At 40.7% G+C, this 19828-nt stretch overlaps 2 protein-coding genes across 2 annotated transcripts; one reads left to right on the forward strand and one right to left on the reverse strand.

Moving 5' to 3' along the window:
- Window positions 1–2133: 2133 nt before the first annotated feature.
- Window positions 2134–5791, reverse strand: LOC133477843 (lactose-binding lectin l-2-like). The gene is made up of 7 exons (XM_061773076.1): window positions 5712–5791; window positions 5507–5569; window positions 5358–5385; window positions 5129–5214; window positions 4856–4981; window positions 2487–2607; window positions 2134–2415 (listed from the first exon to the last, which is right to left on the reverse strand). Exons 2-7 carry the CDS (start codon window positions 5567–5569, stop codon window positions 2345–2347), a joined length of 495 nt encoding a protein of 164 aa, XP_061629060.1. The 5' UTR covers window positions 5712–5791; the 3' UTR covers window positions 2134–2344.
- An 11088-nt stretch (window positions 5792–16879) lies between these two features.
- Window positions 16880–18978, forward strand: LOC133477842 (galactose-specific lectin nattectin-like). Its single transcript, XM_061773075.1, has 7 exons — window positions 16880–16916; window positions 17058–17120; window positions 17239–17266; window positions 17365–17450; window positions 17621–17752; window positions 18365–18485; window positions 18557–18978. The coding sequence occupies exons 2-7, from the start codon at window positions 17058–17060 to the stop codon at window positions 18634–18636; spliced, it is 510 nt and encodes a 169-aa protein (XP_061629059.1). The 5' UTR covers window positions 16880–16916; the 3' UTR covers window positions 18637–18978.
- The last annotated feature ends 850 nt before the right edge of the window (window positions 18979–19828 follow it).

A 19828-nucleotide genomic window follows, 5' to 3' on the forward strand; every position in this document is an offset into this window, starting at 1 on the left:
ATAAAAGAATGTGGTATTTTGACTTCACTGGAGTCACTCAAGTACAGTAACAAAGCACTTGTACTCCCTGACATTACCACCCGTAGCAAAGTCCCACACAGGGTAAATAAAGACAGATTTTAAAAAAGGCAGTGTTAAGACCACCAAAATTATACTGCTTGCATAACAGCTCGGTTCTGATACACGCTACAGGTGGAAGAGATTAGTCTACGAGTTGACTTTAGTATTCCACATCGATGTTTAACGCTGGATGCACGTTGGCCGACTGCCTCACAGTTCTGAGGACCCGGGTTCAATCCCCGGCCCCGCCTGTGTGGAGTTTGCATGTTCTCCCCGTGCCTGCGTGGGTTTTCTCACCGCACTCCGGTTTCCTCCCACATCCCAAAAACATGCATTAATTGGAGACTCTAAATTGCCCGTAGGTGTGACAGTGAGTGCGAATGGTTGTTTGTTTGTTTATGTGCCCTGCGATTGGCTGGCAACCAGTTCAGGGTGTACCCCGCCTCCTGCCCGATGACAGCTGGGATAGGCTCCAGCACGCCCGCGACCCTAGTGAGGAGAAGCGGTTCAGAAAATGGATGGATGGATGGATGTTTAACGCTTAAAGTCGACTAATCAATAACCACGTTTATGTCATCAGTCCGAAAAGGCAATAAGGGTCCCCCTTCCCATGTGGGAGGGGCCAAAGGGTCGGGTACAATGTGAGCTGGTTGGCAGCCAAAGGTGGGGACCTTGGCGGTCCGATCCTCGTCTACAGAAGCTAGCGCTAGGGACGTGGAACGCCACGTCTCTGGTAGGGAAAGAGCCTGAGCTGGTGTACGGGTTAAAGAAATTCTGACTAGCTATAGCCGAGCTCACCTCGACACACAGCTTGGCCTATGGTACCGGTCTTCCCGAGAGGGGTTGGATTGTCTTCAACTCTGGAGTTGCCCAGGGTGAGAGGCGGCAAGCTGATTGTTCATTGCTCACGGTTTCTAAACTTCAACTGCATACATTGGCACCATCGTAAACTGAGGACCCGCTCTACTTGTAAAAATAACAACCTTGACCTATCAGACAAACCAGATCCATCTCCCCAGGGCCATTCATCTCCAAAAGACGTGGATTTTTTTAAAAAAATCTAAGCTAATCAATCCAACCAAGTTGTTAGTAATAAAAAAAAACAAAAAAAAACGCCTTTGACAAGTTTCCATGTGCCTTTCTCTGCCTATCTTCAACACTCACTCGAGCTGTTCGCAGCCAAGTATGAAGCTGTTTGATGAAAATCAGCACCTTCAAATCTGAGCACGTTCCTCAGTGGGAAAAGGGTGGAGAGAGAAGAATGAAGCGGGAGATCGACAGCCGGATCGGTGCAGCATCTGCTGTAAAGTGGACTCTGTATCGGTCTGTCGTGGTGAAGAAGGAGCTGAGCCAAAAGGCGAAGCTCTCTATTCACCGGTCAATCTACGTTCCTACCCTCACCTATGGTCACGAGCTGTGGGTCTTAACTGAACTGTATACAAGATCAACGATTAAACAGGCTGGAATGAGTTTCCTCTGCAGGGTGTCTGGCCTCTCCCTTCGCGATTGGGTCAGAAGCTCGGTCATCCGGGAGGGCCTCACAGTCCAGCCGCTGCTCCACCATATTGGGAAGAGCCAGATGAGGTGGCTGGGGCATCTGGTTGGGTTGCTTCACTGGTGATGTGCTCCGGCCACATCCTACTGCTAGGATGACCCAGGACACGCTGGAAAGACTGTGTCTCCCAGTTGGCCTGGGAAAGCCTCAGGATACCCCCGGAAGAGTTGGACAATGGCTGGGGAGAGTGAAGTCTAGACTTCTCTGCTGAAGCTGCTGGCCCTGCGACACGACCCTGGATAAGTGGAAGAAGCTGGATGGATGTACATATTTTAATTTTAATTCCCGTTTTATTTTTGCACCACTGTACTAAAGGTGACGTCTCTGTTTGATCTTGGCAATGAATGTGATGAGCATCAAATTTTCATCAAACTTAGAGAGGCTTTTAATAGTTGTTTGCATTGTGATCAGCAATAATTTTGCACTGTTGTTATATCTTCAGTATGGTGATTTTTAATGTTTGTTTCAAGCAATAGATTCAGCAAGTTTGAAAAGGAGTGGATTAAAACAAAGACACATTTTGATGCTGACAGATTCCTTCATTTACTCGGAGATGCTTTTTGACGTTACAAATTTATTGTCGATAACAACTGAGCATTATGGAATTAAAGGAGACTTGATAGTTAACCCAAACATACAAAGACACCACGAAAGTTTTATATTGTCTCATTAAGTCATCATGATTAGCAAACACCATGGTGACAGAAGACAGGATGGTAAGAGGGGTGATTAGTGGCCCGCCTCCATGACGCAAACATATGGTGCAAGGTCAGCGCACCCCATAGTTTGCCAAAATCCATCTGTAAGAAATGTATGTTTCAGTATACCAGCAATATATTATTAGCAAACGTTGACCACTGATTTTACTTACCATTCTTATCAAGCTGTACACAGTCACCATTAGCGCTATTAGGCTGTGGCAGAGAAGGATTAGTGACATCAAAGTTAGTGAAATCCTCACGTGTCCCATCAGTCCATATGTAGTCATCAGCCTGGAAAACAAAGTGAGATTTGAATGAGTCAAACATTAAGATAACAACTCCTTGGATTTGCCTATGCTGTTTATTTGTCACAACTGAATGCCTCTTGATTGTGTTTCACCATTATTTGAATCACACAGTGTCATCATAAAACTGAGTCAAACTGGAGTTGGAGGTGATTGGGTGTGGAGTAGAAGGTCAGGTGATTCTGTTGATAACAATACTCTGGTTTCCTCCCACATTTCAAAAACATGCATGGTAGGTTAACTGAAGACTACAAATTGTCTGTAGGTGTGAATGGTTGTTTGCCTAGCGACCAGTTCGCGGTGTATCCCGCCTCTCAACCAAAGTCACTTGGGAGCGACCCTAGTGAGGATAAGCGGAGCCGGAGTGTAACTCATTTTCCGCCCTGGGCTTTCATGGGTCAGACCACCCCACTTTTGTTGACAACGTTTTAATGAAGCTGTATAATTTTACTCTTTTCAATGTGTAAATGTAAAATAGCTTACCATTCCCTCTAACAACGATATTCGATATAGGTATTTGATCAAAAATCAAAATTACAGCTGAATGTGCTTACAAGATCACGATTACTGTTTAATTGTACAAGTACGAGACCATAAATAGTTAGAATGTATAGTGCTTAACAAATTTAAAATCAAATTATATCTGTCACAGAGACCATCCAGCATCGTGACGCGCTTTAATGCGGACGCTTTCATTTGCAGTCAGCTCTCTTGAAAAGGGATTTCAAACGGAATTCAACCAAATTTGAGCCATCTTACTGGGCTTCTTTGAATAGTCGCAAATTAATCATGCATGACATTCAACCACTAAAACTATTTTTCAGTTCAGCAATGGTAGTAAATAGAATTTGATAAATCAATCAAAAAATATTCATCTGCTTTATTACATCTATGATTCTCAAAGAGTAGTATGGAAAAGAGTCTGAATTAAATACTCATAAAATTCACATTTAAATCACGATACAGTCAAACATTACAATGAAGGTTGTTATAAAAACTATTTTTTTTAAATCACAACAGTAGATTTTTTACTTTTCAAATACAGTTGAGTTGTATTCAACCTTTAATTACAGTACTGTACATTTGCATTTAATGTTTAAGAAATGTTTATTTTTAAACATTTATTGGAGCATGACTTTCATTTAACATTTATGTTGAATACTTTTAAATGTAGTCATTATTCAAAAGTAAATTTTTTCCTGTATTCAAGCACAATGTTAATGTTGGAAGTGTGCATAATGTTGCAGTGGCTTACATACAATAAATACAGGTATACTTTTAGGAATAAAACCTCTGCCTCATTTGTGATTGACACTATGTTACTGTATTTTAATATTGTCATTATGATGGCTTCTTTTTTTAGGTGGTACTTGCTGTAAAATTTTGAGAACCACTTGCAATGTTTGATATTGATGATGTGTATGTTACTATTATTACAAATATACTTGTCTTTGATAGTAAAATATGTCTGTAGCGTTATAAACCCTTACATTTGCCACCTGCAATTTATAATAATATTTAATATATTTGGTAATATGACATTAGGTCACGATTTCCGCATTATTTGCAGTAACTCCATCAATCAATGTGCATTGCGGGATTATGTGATGTAAACCAGCGCCGTGTTTTTATGGGGGAAATGTGTGCAGACGACACATCAAATAAAAAACTGGGTCTGCAGTATTTTTGAGTTTTAAAAGCTCGTCCCTGTGTTAGCGACCCTTGACGATTGCCCCCCTGTCAAAGTATTTGATTATCATCGTTTTTCACACGATTCACAGAAAAGCATACTGTTCTCCTTGTTGTGTTGAAGCCAGAGGAATTTGCCAAACAATTCAGATTAGATTTAACAATTTTTGTCCTACTTAACCATTTGTTTCACCATGTCATCCAAATTCAAAGCTGTTAGCTGTTTTGCACGGCTTGCCTCGGGGGCAGGGAGGTTTTTGGTGCATAAACCCACGCAATATTTGCGTGTTCTTTCATTCTAATTTCCCAGCAATGGCGCTAAATTTCTAACCTTTGCTCCAATGCATGCCACCACCGGCATATATCAACATTGCATCATTTGATTGACAAGCAATCATCACTGGGCTCAGAGGGAATTGTAGGGTTATTCAACGAATGAGTGGACTATTCACCTTGCCATTTCTTTTCTACATGGCAAAAGTAGTTCGACTTAACCAAAGTGACAGGATTCCATCAGAAAGAAATACTACTCGTGATTTTTTTACCTCAAGACTGTCAGAGAGCCCAATCCAGAATCCAGCAGTACCGTTTTTAGCCACTTCAAGTACAACTGCATTTTCCAGGCCACTGTGGATGGAGACCAGATTCCCACCAAGAATGTTGCAGATAGCCTGATGGGAAAAGAGTAAACAGGTTGATTTCACACATTAAGATATTTTGACTCTGGACCAAAGTGTCCAATCAACAGACGGATGGATCACTGACTGGAACAGCAGTAAACTGGTTTGAAACTACATCACAACTATTGTCTTCAATACCTCTGCATCTGCAAAGCTCCTCAGTTCTTCTTCGTAGATGTAACAGAGGCTGTCCAACTGAGTCCAGTCTTTAGGACAGTTATTGTCTGCAACACAATTGTTTTATTTTTCAAAAGAAAAGGAGACATGTCAAGGAAATCTGGTGCCAATGGCGATTTTATTTTATTATTATTATTTTTTTTAAGAAATTGCTCATTTGAAAAAGTATCACTGAGTCGCAGCTACCAACCTTTGTAAAACTTCATGGGGAAAGACCACTTTAAAGAAGAAAAACACATTGTTAAAATAAGACTGATCATTGACGCAAGTTAAGACACCGAAACATTAAAAAAAAAACATTGAAATATGTTTAAATCAGAGAGTCAGATTTTGACTTACAACTCCGGTCAACAGTCCACTGATCCCACAAAGGAGGAACAAAGAGTGAAGAGCAAATGCCATCTGTGCAATAATTGAAAAATAATTCATATTTCTGACAATAAATATTTGCATTTCATTTTCATCTGACCCTGCGAAACAAGAATGATGTAAACATTGAAAAAGTCACATCAAATAGAGTTTGAAAAGTAGTATATAAAGTCACCTTTGCAGTCGTGATGCTTGATGCCAAGGACAATGGCAATGATTCCTTTTATATTTTGGGTTGGCACCCTTGGAATGTTGAATGTGGTGAATTATGCCAATGTAACATGACACATCAGCCCAAAGTTGACAATTAGCATAGAAGGAAGTCATGTAATGCCAAAGAACCTTTGTTAAAACTGTTCTGTCTTTGCCAAAAATGTTTTGGACCGGAGTGATTAACTTGGAACCCAACTTAGGAACTAATAAGGGATATTTTCAATAACGTGTAACTACAGGTGCTTCATGTGATGGTTCCATTCGTACGCCGGTGGTGCAACCTGAATTTGTACGTAAGGGGGAGCCTATCACAGTCGTCAACCTACGCAAGCACAGATTTAAACACATAATTACAGTAAATATTGGTATGGAAAACACCTGTAGACCATTAATATATATATTTTGTAATGTAAGTAAGGTGGTAACTGAGCATGCATGTCTTTTTGTACCACTAGACAACATATTCTTACACTTCTGCTCCAACTAGTCGATTGCTCACCGTTTGTAAACTTGAAGCTGCATATGTCAGCACCATCGTAGAGTGAGGACCGCAGCACTTCAAATACCAGAAGAGTGTAGCGTATATGGGGGTTAAATAAAATGTAATTAAATTGGAAAACGATACGAAGGAAGGGAAACGCCTGCGTTCACTACCGGGTTAGTCCGATTTACGCTTTAATATAAAAACCAAACTAATTCGTCTCGTAAAGGGGAACCACGTCACTTTTTAGACGTACAAAACTTCCAGAGTTCTCAAAAATTATTGATACACAGATTTGACAAATTTATTCACAAACACGATCTTTTAGGTGAAAACCAATTTGGCTTCAGTGTCATGTGTGGGGAGTAGTTGGACCCAAAAGCAGGCAGATGTAAAATGATGAACAGTTTATTGAGAAAATGTTATGGAGGTGGTCCTGGATGTGTTGGCAGGCGGCGGGGTGGACAGGTGGCAGGCAGTGGACAGAACAGGCGGCTGGCTTGGTGGCAGGAATGACGTGGGTCAGGAACACAGGGGAGCACTGGGAACAAGGAGACACAAGAGTTAACATGGGAGGCGAGGAACAGTATAGCTTACTTGACATAAGGTGGGCTGTGGTACCGCTAGGAGAGGCTGCAATACTTAGGCGGGGATTTCCGGGAACAGGCAGGCTTATATACACCGGTGGTGATGAGGCTGATTGAAGGCAGGTGCTGAAAACCGAGAGGGGGTGGGAAGAGAGAGAACACAAAGCGCCCTCCCGGCTCCAATTTTGGAACTGTTGGGCAGTATATGACATTCAGAACAAAAAGGTCCACCTTGATGGCAGTCATGGAGCTGGTGGAGGATATCAACAAACATAGATAATAATAATTATTACATAATATCAATAAAGTACATCATATTTACATATTTATACTCAATGATATTTGCAATGTCTCCAAAGTCTTCCATCATCCATCCATCCAATCTCTGAACCACTTATCCTCACCAGGGTCGCGGGTGTGCTGGCGCCTATCCCAGCTGACTTTCGGGCGAAAGGCGGGGTACACCCTGAACTAGTTGCCAGCCAATCGCAGGGCACATAGAAACAAACAAACCATTCACCGCGCAGGCACGGGGAGAACATGCAAACTCCACACAGGGAGGCCGGATTTGAATCCGGGTCCTCAGAACTGGGAGGCAGATGTGCTAACCTGTCGTCCACCGTTCCGCAGGTAATGAACAAAATACACAATTTACTCTGCCACTCAGAAGCTGTCTGACACTGAGAGTTGTTATAATTTCAAGGGAACAGGTGTATTTAAAACAAAAATCAGTTTAAAACAAGAGTGATAAATAATTATACAAATCAGGTTTATGCAATTTTCTAACTTAGAGGTTTTCTGAAATTACCAACATTTGCTTCAACTCAAAAGTAATTTTTTGTAATTTAATGTATCTGGTGCAGCTACACTTGCCGACTGACAGGCAAACACACATAATATAATATAATTACAGCCCCAATTCCAATGAAGTTGGGACGTTGTGTTAAACATAAATAAAAACAGAAAACAATGATTTGCAAATCATGTTCAACCTATATTTAATTGAATACACTACAAAGACAAGATATTTAATGTTCAAACTGATAAACTTGATTGTTTTTAGCAAAGAATCATAAACTTAGAATTTTATGGCTGCAACACGTTCCAAAAAAGCTGGGACAGGCTCACGTTTACGTTCACCTTTTCTTTTAACAACATTCAATAAATGTTTGGGAACTGAGAACACCAATTGTTGAAGCTTTGTAGCTGGAATTATTTCCCATTCGTGCTTGATGTACAGCTTCAGCTGTTCTCCGTCGTCGTATTTTACGCTTCATAATGCGCCACACATTTTGAATGGCAGACAGGTCTGGACTGCAGGCAGGCCAGTCTAGTACCCACACTCTTTTACTACAAAGTCACGCTGATGTAACATGCAGAATGTGGATTGGCATTGTCTTTCTGAAATAAGCAGTGACGTCCATGAAAAAGACGTTGCTTGGATGGCAGCATCTGTATGTACCTTTCAGCATTCGTGGTGCCTTCACAGATGTGTAAGTTGCCCATCCCATTGGCACTAACATAGCCCCATATCATCAGAGATGCTGGCTTTTGAACTTTGCGTCCATAACAGTCCTGATGGTTCTTTTCCTCTTTGGCCCGGAGGACACGATTTCCACAATTTCCAAAAGTAATTTGAAATGTGGACTCGTCGGACCAGAGAACACTTTTCCACTTTGCATCAGTCCATCTTAGATGAGCTCGGGCCCAGAGAAGCCGGCGGCGTTTCTGGGTGTTGTTGATAAATGGCTTTTGCTCTGCATAATAGAGTTTCAAGTTGCACTTACGGATGTAGCGCCGAACTTACTGAGATTGGTTTTCTGAAGTGTTCCTGAGCCCTTGTGGTGATATCCTTTACACATTGATGTCGGTTTTTGATGCAGTTCCGCCTGAGGGATCGAAGGTCACGGGCATTCAATGTTGGTTTCCGGCCTTGCCGCTTACATGCAGTAATTTATCCAAATTTTCTGAACCTTTTGATGATATTATGGACCGTAGATGATCAAATCCCTAAATTCCTTGAAATTGTACGTTGAGGAACAGTGTCCTTAAACTGTTCGACTATTTTCCCACGCACTTGTTCACAAAGAGGTGAACCTCGCCCCATCTTTGCTTGTGAATGACTGAGCAATTCAGGGAAGCTCCTTTTATACCCAATCATGGCACCCACCTGTTCCTAATTAGCTTGTTCACCTGTGGGATGTTCCAAATAGGTGTTTGATGAGCATTTCTTTCTCAGTCTTTTTTGCCACCTGTCCCAGCTTTTTTGGAGCATGTTGCAGCCATAAAATTCTAATTTATGATTATTTGCTAAAAAGAATAAGGTTTATCAGTTTGAACGTTAAATATCTTGTCTCTGTAGTGTATTCAATTAAATATAGGTCGAACATGATTTGCAAATCATTGTATTCTGTTTTAGGCGGCACGGTGAACGACGTTAGAGGGTCTGCCTCACAGTTCTGAGGTCCGGGGTTCAAGCCCCGGCCCCGCCTGTGTGGAGTTTTCATTTTCTCCCCGTGCCTGCGTGGGTTTTCTCCGGGCACTCCGGTTTCCTCCCACATCCCAAAAACATGCATGGTAGGTTAATTGAAGTCTCTAAATTGCCCCTAGGTGTGAATGTGGGTGCGAATGGTTCTTTGTTTGTATGTCCCCTGCGATTGGCTGGCAACCAGTTCAGGGTCTACGGCGCCTTCTGCCCGATGATAGCTGGGATGGGCTCCAGCACGCCCACGACCCTAGTGAGGAGAAGCGCCTCAGAAAATGGATGGATGGATCGATGAGTGAGTTGCATACCAACCAGAGAAGCATTGTCGTCACTGTAACAGGTAGCATTCCATTCTTTTGTCTTCAACCAAATGTAATAATTGAGTAGATGTCATCAAGTATGTGGTAAAAGTCCCTTAGCGTCATCAATTAGTTGGTCTATTGTTCAGAATTCCATCCTGCGATGATTTATTTGGCCAAACCTTGAGGGTGGAGACACACAACAGCACATCCAAGCACAGCCCAAGTAATTTTCTTTCTTTCTTTCTTTCTTTTTTCCTTTCTTTTTCATTCTTTCTTTCTTTGTTTCTTTGTTTCATTCTTTGTTTCTACTTTATCAAAACAAAATACAGAATAATAAAACAATAACTATGATTTTGCACTTAGGCAACATTAGCTACTAGGTGTTGCTTTGTGTGTTTCCACCCACCCAGCAGACCGACAAATTTCTTTTTGTGTTGGCGCTCAGGATGCTGTTTCCTCGTAATTTCACCCAGAGATAAAAAGATTGACTCTCCCTAATGCAATGAAGACAGTGATGGTAGTTTGGTTAGTATGCAACTATTCCAGTTTAATTGTCAGTTTCACAGTAAGTGCTTGTCAGGTATGCTCTGTTCCCAACGTTCATTTTGAAAACACTTTTTAATTTTAAGTGTCTGTTGTAGTGCCTGCAATTCATTTAGTATACTAAAAATGTTTTAGTCATCTAAATTGACGTAATTTTAGTCAACTAAATTTCCCAACATTTAAGTCAACTACATCTACAGTAAATTTAGTCGACTAAAATAAAAATAAAAACTTCATTAGTTATGATTGAAGAATCGATTATTTATGTCGTAAGGCATGTAAAAATATTTCACCAAGGTTATAATTCTGTGTTGTAGCAGAAGTTTCAGTTGACAATGAAATGGAAAAATGATTTAAAATTAAACATTCCATTAAATCAAAATGTGTACACTTGTTTGCTTACCATATGTTCATGAATCTATGCCTGTCTTGCAATTTTGTGTTAATAAATTTATAATCAAGTGATTCATAAATATAGTCCCACCATGAGCATCAACTGTCAATATTTCACCTTTAAATTATTTGACCTCAAATCATAAAAAAAATAAAAATAAAAAATTCACATCACTCTTTGCAAATCACTGTATTCTGTTTTTATTTATGTTTAACACAACGTCCCAACTTCATTGGAATTGGGGTTGTAAAAAGTCCTGAAATTTACTAGAGATCAAGTCGGGGAATTTAGTGGACCAACACAAAAATTATTTAGATGACTAAAACTTTTCTTAAGATTTGAGTACAGTATACTAAATTTATTGTAGAAGACTACAACCTAAAGTAAATCAAAAAATCCTCTTGTTGGTTCATTGTCATTGTAGTATGTTATTGTCAGGTGTCATTGTCTCTGTCTGTGCCACGTCTTAGTTACCAGTCAGGTCTTGTTTCCAGTTTTAGGTTTGTTCAAGTGTTTCTTTGTGACTTTGATGATCAGTTTTGGGACTTAGTTTAGTTTGCTTTATCCATGTTCCTTTTTTTTGAAAATCAAATATAATTTTTTGAGACTCCTGCACTCCTGCCTCCCTCCGTCTTAGGGTGGGAGGACGGGTCCTGACTGTTGTTTGTGCCTATGCACCAAACAGCAGTTTAGAGTACCCACCTTTTTTGGAGTCCTTGGAGGGGGTGCTGGAGAGCGCTCCCGCTGGGGATGCCATCGTTCTGCTCGGGGACTTCAATGGTCACGTGGGCAATGACAGTGAGACCTGGAAGGGCGTGATTGGGTGGAACGGCCACCGCCGATCAGAACCAGCGTGGTGTTCTGTTATTGGACTTCTGTGCTCATCACGGATTGTCCATAACGAACACCATGTTCAAGCATAAGGGTGTCCACACGTGCACTAGAAAATGGATGTATGGATGGATGGATGTTTTGGTAACTTTTAGGAAGTATTGAGTTCAATAGGAGTTTGGACACTAGATAACATTTCAGTAGATTTAGTATTTATGTAGCTTACAAGTTTATCTTATTTGAAAAATGCTTCAAAAACATTTCACTTCCTTTCCATTTTGTGTGCAATTCGCTTGTTGGCAAGACAGAATTTTTGTGATCCGTGTTGCCATAGGACATTGAATTATCTTGCTATTTAAGCCTTACTATCATTATGTTTTACCTCAACCAGAGTATGGGGTGGGGGGGTCGGGGGGGGGGGGGGGGGGGGGGTGATACGCCCCCTGCTTACAGCACAGCAGGGATAATTTGCAGTAGGGTCGGCTTGCCAATTAGGCAATGTTGGCAAATGCTAGGGGGCGCCACAACATAACGGGGAAAAATTTTTCATTATAATTCCGTAAAAATGTGTTTGTAGTATTAACTATTATTAAGTATTAACATCAAGAGAAACTGTTTCTACTGTGAGGAAAGGTTAGAGAGGTGAATTAGGATGCGTGTTGCAACACGATCGTTTACGACCGGGTACAGAGGAGCGGGTTACACAAAGTGCTTCACATGAGTTGACTTTTAACCATGGAGGTTGCCTATTGTCGGTTGCAGTATATTTACAAATTTATGATGTTAGTTGCACTTTAAATGGTATGTCGTGCAGGGGTGTGCCAGAGACCTTTGGAGGCTCAGGTGCTCAAAGTCAAAAGGGGAACATTTTCTTTTTATTGTGGAAACAATATAAATATAATGTGTGCACAAAATGGTAATTCATGGCAACGCAATACAAATTTGTTGCTCCTTACTGGAGTGTTGGGTAAGCAAATCTAGAGCTCATTGTCTGGAAACGGTACAGGGCGAAAGACAATGGGACACTAGAAAAATTTTAATTTCTTTTAGGCTGGGAATAAGCTACAAAGACATTCTGAAAAACCTTGCACTGCAGGCTAGTGACAAGATCCGACAACTAAATGACACTCGCTTTTAAGGACACCGGGTCTTGAGGTTTCCAGCAAAGGTGCTTACCCAAATGTCAAAGTTGTTCATGAAAATTTAACCCACAAATTAGTATTTTGTGCACAAATTATACCTCTTTCATGGCCACAAATTAGTATTGAACCGATACGGGAACTGACAATAATGAGTAAGGAGGGGGGCATCAAAAAGGGCATTTGGTGGGCATCGATCGCCGTCCCTCCTCGATGATCAGTTTTCGTGAGTGCGATCAGCGATCAGCAAAATCTTAAAAGCTAATTCTCGATGCCCAACCCTGCAGTGTCAGGTTTCGCAAGCCTAAAGGGCCCTTTAGTGTGCGCATAGGGCGATGCATGGTTGAGAGTGAGAGAGAGAGAGGCAGTCTTAGGGACTTTCACCTCATAATTAATGACACACCCTTCATCATGAATCTCTCAGTGGGAAAACGTTTTGAGCGAAACGGAGAGAAGGAAGGAGAAAGACGAACAATACACTGACAGTAATCATCAAAGATAATTCAACTGGCTCAGCTGCATACATACCAAAGAAGCATAATTGTCTTCGCTGTAAGTGGATTAGTTATTAACCATTCCATCCTCATCTCTCTGACATAATGGAAGATTCATGAAGGGTGTGTCATTATGAGGTGAAAGTCCCTAAGGGTCATCAAATAACTGTAATTAGAGTTTGTTCGCGGCACGGATGGATGGATGGATAGTCAGTTTGTTGTTCAGGCTTTGCTTCCTGGTATGATTTTTTTGGGCCAAACCTTGATTATTTATTTTTTTATTTTTTTTCACCTGTCCTGATCAGCTGCATGCTCCTGCAGAATTGTGGATCTATATGTGTTTTATGCTGGAACAGTTATTTCTTTCTAGCTCTATTTTTGTGACTCGCTCAAATTTCGCGCCGTGCTTGGCGTAACTCTGGGAGAAGGGGATCTAGACCCGGTTTTGGTCATTTTCTTGGACCGGACTATCCCCAGCGTATTTAAAAGAGCGACGTCTGCGGTGGTCTGGGCGTCACCACAGCTGACTTCAATCCTGTCCAATCGAAGCAGGTTCGACGGTCTTGCTTGCAGACATCTCTAGATGTGGAAGGGGATGCAGCGATCTGTGCATGACTGGAGCATTGTGACTGCTTTTGGCCAATGTGGCAACAGGCAACGTGATTAAATACAGAATAAACTGGTGATAACCGCAGGTGACTTAAATACGTCCGCGGGCATTCCAGACCCATTGTTCATGTGCCCCTGCCCCATAACTGTGTGACAGCCAGTGGAATGATTTAGGGGGAAAAATCAAATAATAATGACGATAATAATAAAGGGATCAATGAATTGCTTTAAACAATGATTCAGAGGGTTCGGTGTCCGCTGTTGACATATTTATGAATGAAATACATCTGATCCACCACACGTCCGTGCCTGCACCTCGATCACATTTACCAAAATCAGATTAGACCAGCGGTCTACCTTGTGCCAAAGGTTATACATGGTCTCAGCAGGTGTAAGTTTTGACTAACTTTCAGTCACCAAATTGTCACACCACCAGGCATCACAAAGGGCACAACACTGTTGTGTCACTTTGGCGCCAAATTGGCAACTACACCAGCAAGTCTTACGCTTGCACGAAAATCAAGGTATGCCACTGTTTGTGCTCTGGCACACGTTGGGCAGTCTACGAAAATAGATGCCTAGTTGTTGCTTTGCGTGTCTTCACCCTCAAGATGAAACATAGCAACAACAACAGACACTCAGGAGGTTATTTTCTCATAATTGCACCCGCAGACAAAAGGATGGACGCTTCCTGATGCAATGAAGAATGATGTATGATTAGAATGCAACTAATCCACTTTAATTGGCCCTTTTACTGTAAGTCAGCTGTGCCCTGTTCCCAGTGTTAATTTCAACAGCATTACATTTATTTTGAGCCGTAGTCTTCTACATTATATTCTGTATTTATATATAAAATGTCGCCCGCGACCCTAGTGAGGAGAAGCGGCTCAGAAAATGGATGGATGGATGGATATAAAATGTCTTTAATTAATATTCTTTGTTTACACTCATGAAACAGCACAGTATGCTCATCATACAGAGTTTGCATGGATATTATTATCTGTTGTTTTACCAGGTTTCACAAAAATTTGAAAATTTCACTTTGAAAACATGGGGGCCCCATTTTGATTGGTCAAATGGAGTCAAATGTCACTAGTAGTTCTGTTGGATTGGTGAAACTGAGTCATGTGATAGCGCCCTAGGCGGACGTCTTTCTGACAAACAAAGTCATATAGATCTCGCGAACAATAATTGATTAATAAAAATAAAAGGGGCGAGCGGAATGTAGTGCAAGGTAAAAGCACTGTTTCTTCTTAACAAAAATACTCAAGTAAAAGTATTATGTATTAAGTATGTGTTTTTTTATTTTATTTAAAATTTACTTGGAAAAAGACATGATTGAATCAGAAGCGGTTTATTGCTATTGTCAGTGAAAGGTACATTCACAGCTCGGAATTTTTCTCGGTCCAATGGTGCAGCATGACACAGATGGGACTAGTAAAAATGATAGAATAAAAATGTAAATAGACGTAAACTAAGAAGAAGGAAAAGAAACAATGTGCAACAAGCAAAAACAGTGTGCAATCAGCATCAGATGTAGGTGTGACGTTTTAATGGGTGATGCCAGTTTATTTCGTGTTTATGAGTCTGATGGTCGAGGGGAAGAAGCTGTTCATGTGGCGAGAGGTTCTGGTCCGGATGGACTGTAGCCAGCGGGTCGAACAGGTTGTGTCCAGGTTGAGCCAATGATCGGCTCCCACTTGAGATCTTGCATGATGGTGGTGCCCAGGAAGCGGAAGAATTCCACGATGGAGATGGGGGAGTCTGTGAGGGAGAGGGCGTACCGTGCGGCTGTGACTTTCCTGAAGTCCACGATCAGCTCTTTTGTGTTCTGGAAGTTAAGCTCCAGGTTGTTGGGGTTGCGCCAGGACACCAGCCAGTCCACCTCCTGTAGGCAGACTCATCGTCGACCGAGATACAACACGTCTTCGTCCGAGATTGAATACATTGATATGAAGATTGAAATATAGTCCAAGGTGATCTCGTGGTTTCTGGAGATTTAACCCATCTGGTTGTGCTCTTTAATCACATTTTCCAGATGAGTTGTAAATTACACGTGTTCATCCATTGCTTTATGGCTACTAAACATTTGTGAAGGGGGTCTTAAAAGACATTTTTCAGCATAATTCAAAAAAATGTTTTGGGCAACTTGTAATAGCCGATTTTTATTATCGACAACTTTGGTCGACTGATATGCCCCAAGTTTTTTCAGGTCTTTTGGTGATAACTGGCCTTTGGGAAAGGGATTTGGTATTGTCTGATAGGTCAAGGCTGTTGTTAGTACAGTCAGTTTAACTTCCTGCTCCACTGATCTGAGTTCATGATACATAATTCATGTTACATTAGCTAAGTCATTACTTAGGTTATAATTTAATGTGATAAATGAATAAATAATTTGATGTCAATGTATGGCTTACAGTATGTGTAAGAATTTCAAGTGACAGGTAAAGAATATCGGAAGTTCATTATGGTTGGCGATATTGTATGTGTTTGATGTCCAGAACAAATATTCCCTTGTGTTGCTGCTACGGCAAAAGTTAGTTGGATGTCAACAACAGTTCATGTGTTTTGTGCATGTCTTGCTGTAAATGGTAATCCTATCTTTTGTGCACTGAAAGATACACTGATGTTTATAGCCAAAGGAACGATCCTGTAAAGGGACTTTAAAAGCACTTTCCAAGGATATTACCGGACTTTCAACCACTTTCCACACTAAGCAGCCAACAAGGTAAATGTACTGTATATTATTTTATATTGACGGTGTGCATCTCATTTGTACTGATTCTTACACTACCGACACATTCTTGCATTGTTAATTCATAAATGTAGTTCTCATGGCGTGAGCAAGACGTCCGAGGATGAAGATATTTCCAAGCAATAAACACCTGTCCCTTGTGAAGGGAGCGACACTCGGCTTGCAGTGGTCCCGACATAGAGTAGGTGGTTTCATATTAGAAACGCTTTGTTTTATATTACTGACCTTGCAGTGATTTCATACAAACATTTAATGTGACTTTCCTACTGCATCAATGTAGGAAAGACAAAGGCGCTGTCGCTGAGTTGATCTCCCAGTGACTCACTTTCTCCCAAAACCTGTTTAGCATCAATAGAACATCAGTAATCAAGGTTCTTTGTTTTTTGTTTTGTTTTTGTTTTTCAGCTTACACAACTTGTTTATGTGCCCATTGTGGGATGTGTCATTTGGCATTGACATGGCACATTCAGCATTCCAAGACTGCCAACCCAACATATAAAAAGAATTGTCCTGCTTGTCCTCAGCATCATACATCACCACTGCAAAGGTAACTTTACATCCTCATTTTCAAACTCAATTTCATGTGGCTTTTTCAGCATGTTTGTTTTATTTTTTTGCATGGTGAGACGTAAATGGTACACTGATATTTATTGTCATAAATAGTAAGTATTTTTCAATCATTGCACAGATGGCATTTGCTCTTCGCTTGTTGTTCCTCCTTTGTGGCATCAGTGGACTGTTGACCGGAGTTGTAAGTGAAAATCTCACCGCTACTTTAAATAAACATGTATGCATTTACTATGGTGTGCCTTCATTTGTGTCAATGTTCTGCAATCTAATTTTTACCAATGTGCTTTTCTTCTTCACAGTGGTCTAAATCTAAGTTGGTAGCGAAAGGTTGGTAGCTCAATACTTTTTTAATTGAAACATTTCTTAGCTTTGTCAGCATTGACACCACATCTTGTTTTCTTCTTAAAACAACAATTGCGTTGCAGACAATGGCTGTCCCAAAGGTTGGACTCGGTTGGACTGTCACTGTTACATCTTCCAAGATGAACAGAGGGCCTTTGCAGATGCAGAGGTATGGAAGACGATAGATTTGATGTAGTTCACAACCTGTTTACTGTTTGTGCAACCAGTGATGTATCTGTCTGTTCAATTGAACACTTTGGTCCAAATTTAAAATATCTTGCCAACTATCTGATAGAGCTGAAAAAGTGTAATCAACTTTTTACTCTTTTCTTCCATCAGTCTGTCTGCCAAATCATCCATGGGAATCTGGCCTCCATCCATAGTGACCTGGAAAATGCATTTCTTCTTGAACTTATTCGAGCGGGTGGTGAGGAAGGCCAATCCTGGATCGGACTCCATGATACAATTGCGGTGAAACATTGACATTGACCAGCACGTTCTGATTGAATCCTGTCACTTGAGTATTTTTGCCACAAAGAAAATGAATGTGTCCACCCGACTCAGTAGCACCACCTAGAGGTTAATATTTCGGTATCCACTTTGAGGACTTTAATTCAACTTTGTAAAACAATCCATTTTTCTTTCTGGTTAAATTGTAAATTTTTCAACAATCCAATCACTCGAACTTGCCATCTGCACTCCAATCTAAAAAATTAGTGTATTCATGAAATACGATCAGGATAAATGACAGTGTGACAAACAAACAGAAGATGCAAAATACAAGAAGTCGTTATCTTTACATGTAATGTGACTTAGTCAAATGTGACCGAGAGATTGACATTTGTCAAATATCCACTGGGAAGTCTTTAGTTTTTTGATTTTCTTTCATGATGAATTGTAAATTCTTTATAATTCCTATCACCCAACCTTAACCTCCATACGCAATACTCAAAATCTAGTGTGACAATGTTGGATGTGGAACCAATCGAACTGGATTACATTGTGACAAGCAAACAGCCGATGCAAATCCCAGCAGTCGTTGTCTTCACCTTTGACATATTCGAGTGTGTCTTTGTCTTCCAGGATGGTGACTACATATGGACTGATGGCTCTGATCAGGATTTCCTTAACTTTAATGTCAATGCTTCTCCTAACCCAGAGCCTAATAGCGCCAATGGTGACTGTGTCGAGATCGATGAGGATGGTAAGTAAAATCAATGATTTAAGTTTGCTAAGAATATAATTCTGTTATACTTCAAAATGTCTTTCTTACAGATGGACTTTGGCAAACTGCGGAGTGCATAGATACAAACATACGAACATATGTTTGCATCACTGATGTGCTCTTCCACTAATCGCTCCACTTATCATCCTGTCTTCAGTCACAATGGAGTTCCCTAATCATGACGACTCAGTGAAATTATTTCAGACTTTAGTGGTGTCTTTGTATTTCTGGGTTTAATTTCAACTTTTATTCTTCCACAAGTCTTAATTATTATTGTCGACAAAATTGTTAATGACAAAGAGCATCTCTCTGGCAAATGAAGGAATCTGCATCAAAATATGTTTTTGTGTCTTTTTTTATTAACTCAATTTTAAACCTGTTGAGTCTGTTGCTTATTAATTTAAAGACGTAAAATCAATAACGATGGCGATGACCACTGTGCAAACCACCATTAAAAGCCTTTCAACATCTATCCATCCATCCATCCATCCCTTTTCTTCACCGCTTCTCCTCACTAGGGTCACGGGCGTGCTGATGCCTATCCCAGCTATCTCCGGGCGAGAGGCAGGGTACACCCTGAACTGGTGGCCAGTCAATCGCAGGGCACATAGAAACAAACAACCATTCGCACTCACTTTCACACCTAGGGGCAACTTAGAGTCTTCAATTAACTTCGCATGCATGTTTTTGGGATGCTCTAACCAGTCGACCACCGTGCCGCCTCAATAAATCTATGTTGTTTGTAAACATGCTTTCTACACCTTTTTAAAATTGGAGCTGGGAGCTGTGTAAACACAGCTAACAATATTATTTTCTTTTTTCCCCATGAACATTTTTATCGTATTACATTCACATACTTCATCAATGGTAGTCGTCATAATATCAACAATCTTATACTTTATTCTTCTAGCTACATAAAGAACTGGCCCCACTCCCTTTTTGGGTTATAAAATTCAGGTTGTATCCCTACAACTCAAAGGCCAACCCTTTTTCCTGTTAGTAGGAATATTATCCAATTTCTAATGTTATAAATACAAAAATATGACAATAGATACTGTCAACTCTAAATGTGAATGTGAGTGCGAATGGTTGTTTGTTTCTATGTGCCCTCCGATTGGCTGGCAACCAGTTCAGGGTGTAACCGGATGATAGCTGGGATAGGCTCCAGCACGCCCGCAACCCTAGTGAGGAGAAGCGGTGAAGAAAATGGATGGATGGATAGATACTGTCAAATTAGTGAACAAACAGTTTGTTCTCAATGGACAGTTTTGTTATTGTGAGCACAGCAGCAACAACAGCGTTTTCAGTGGGGTTTTTTTTCA

The sequence above is a fragment of the Phyllopteryx taeniolatus genome, chromosome 5, assembly GCF_024500385.1.
Source record: "Phyllopteryx taeniolatus isolate TA_2022b chromosome 5, UOR_Ptae_1.2, whole genome shotgun sequence".
Taxonomy (NCBI): Eukaryota; Metazoa; Chordata; class Actinopteri; order Syngnathiformes; family Syngnathidae; genus Phyllopteryx; species Phyllopteryx taeniolatus.

Excerpts from the sequence above, each read along its gene's own strand:
- LOC133477843 (XM_061773076.1), bottom strand. The coding sequence starts at position 5,569 with ATGGCATTTGCTCTTCACTCTTTGTTCCTCCTTTGTGGGATCAGTGGA. Across the intron at positions 5,386-5,506 it reads GTGGACTGTTGACCGGAGTT|TGGTCTTTCCCCATGAAGTT; the intron begins GTAAGTCAAAAT and ends TCTTCTTTAAAG. Across the intron at positions 4,982-5,128 it reads GGAGCTTTGCAGATGCAGAG|GCTATCTGCAACATTCTTGG; the intron begins GTATTGAAGACA and ends TTTTCCCATCAG.
- LOC133477842 (XM_061773075.1), top strand. The coding sequence starts at position 17,058 with ATGGCATTTGCTCTTCGCTTGTTGTTCCTCCTTTGTGGCATCAGTGGA. Across the intron at positions 17,267-17,364 it reads ATCTAAGTTGGTAGCGAAAG|ACAATGGCTGTCCCAAAGGT; the intron begins GTTGGTAGCTCA and ends ATTGCGTTGCAG. Across the intron at positions 17,753-18,364 it reads GACTCCATGATACAATTGCG|GATGGTGACTACATATGGAC; the intron begins GTGAAACATTGA and ends TTTGTCTTCCAG.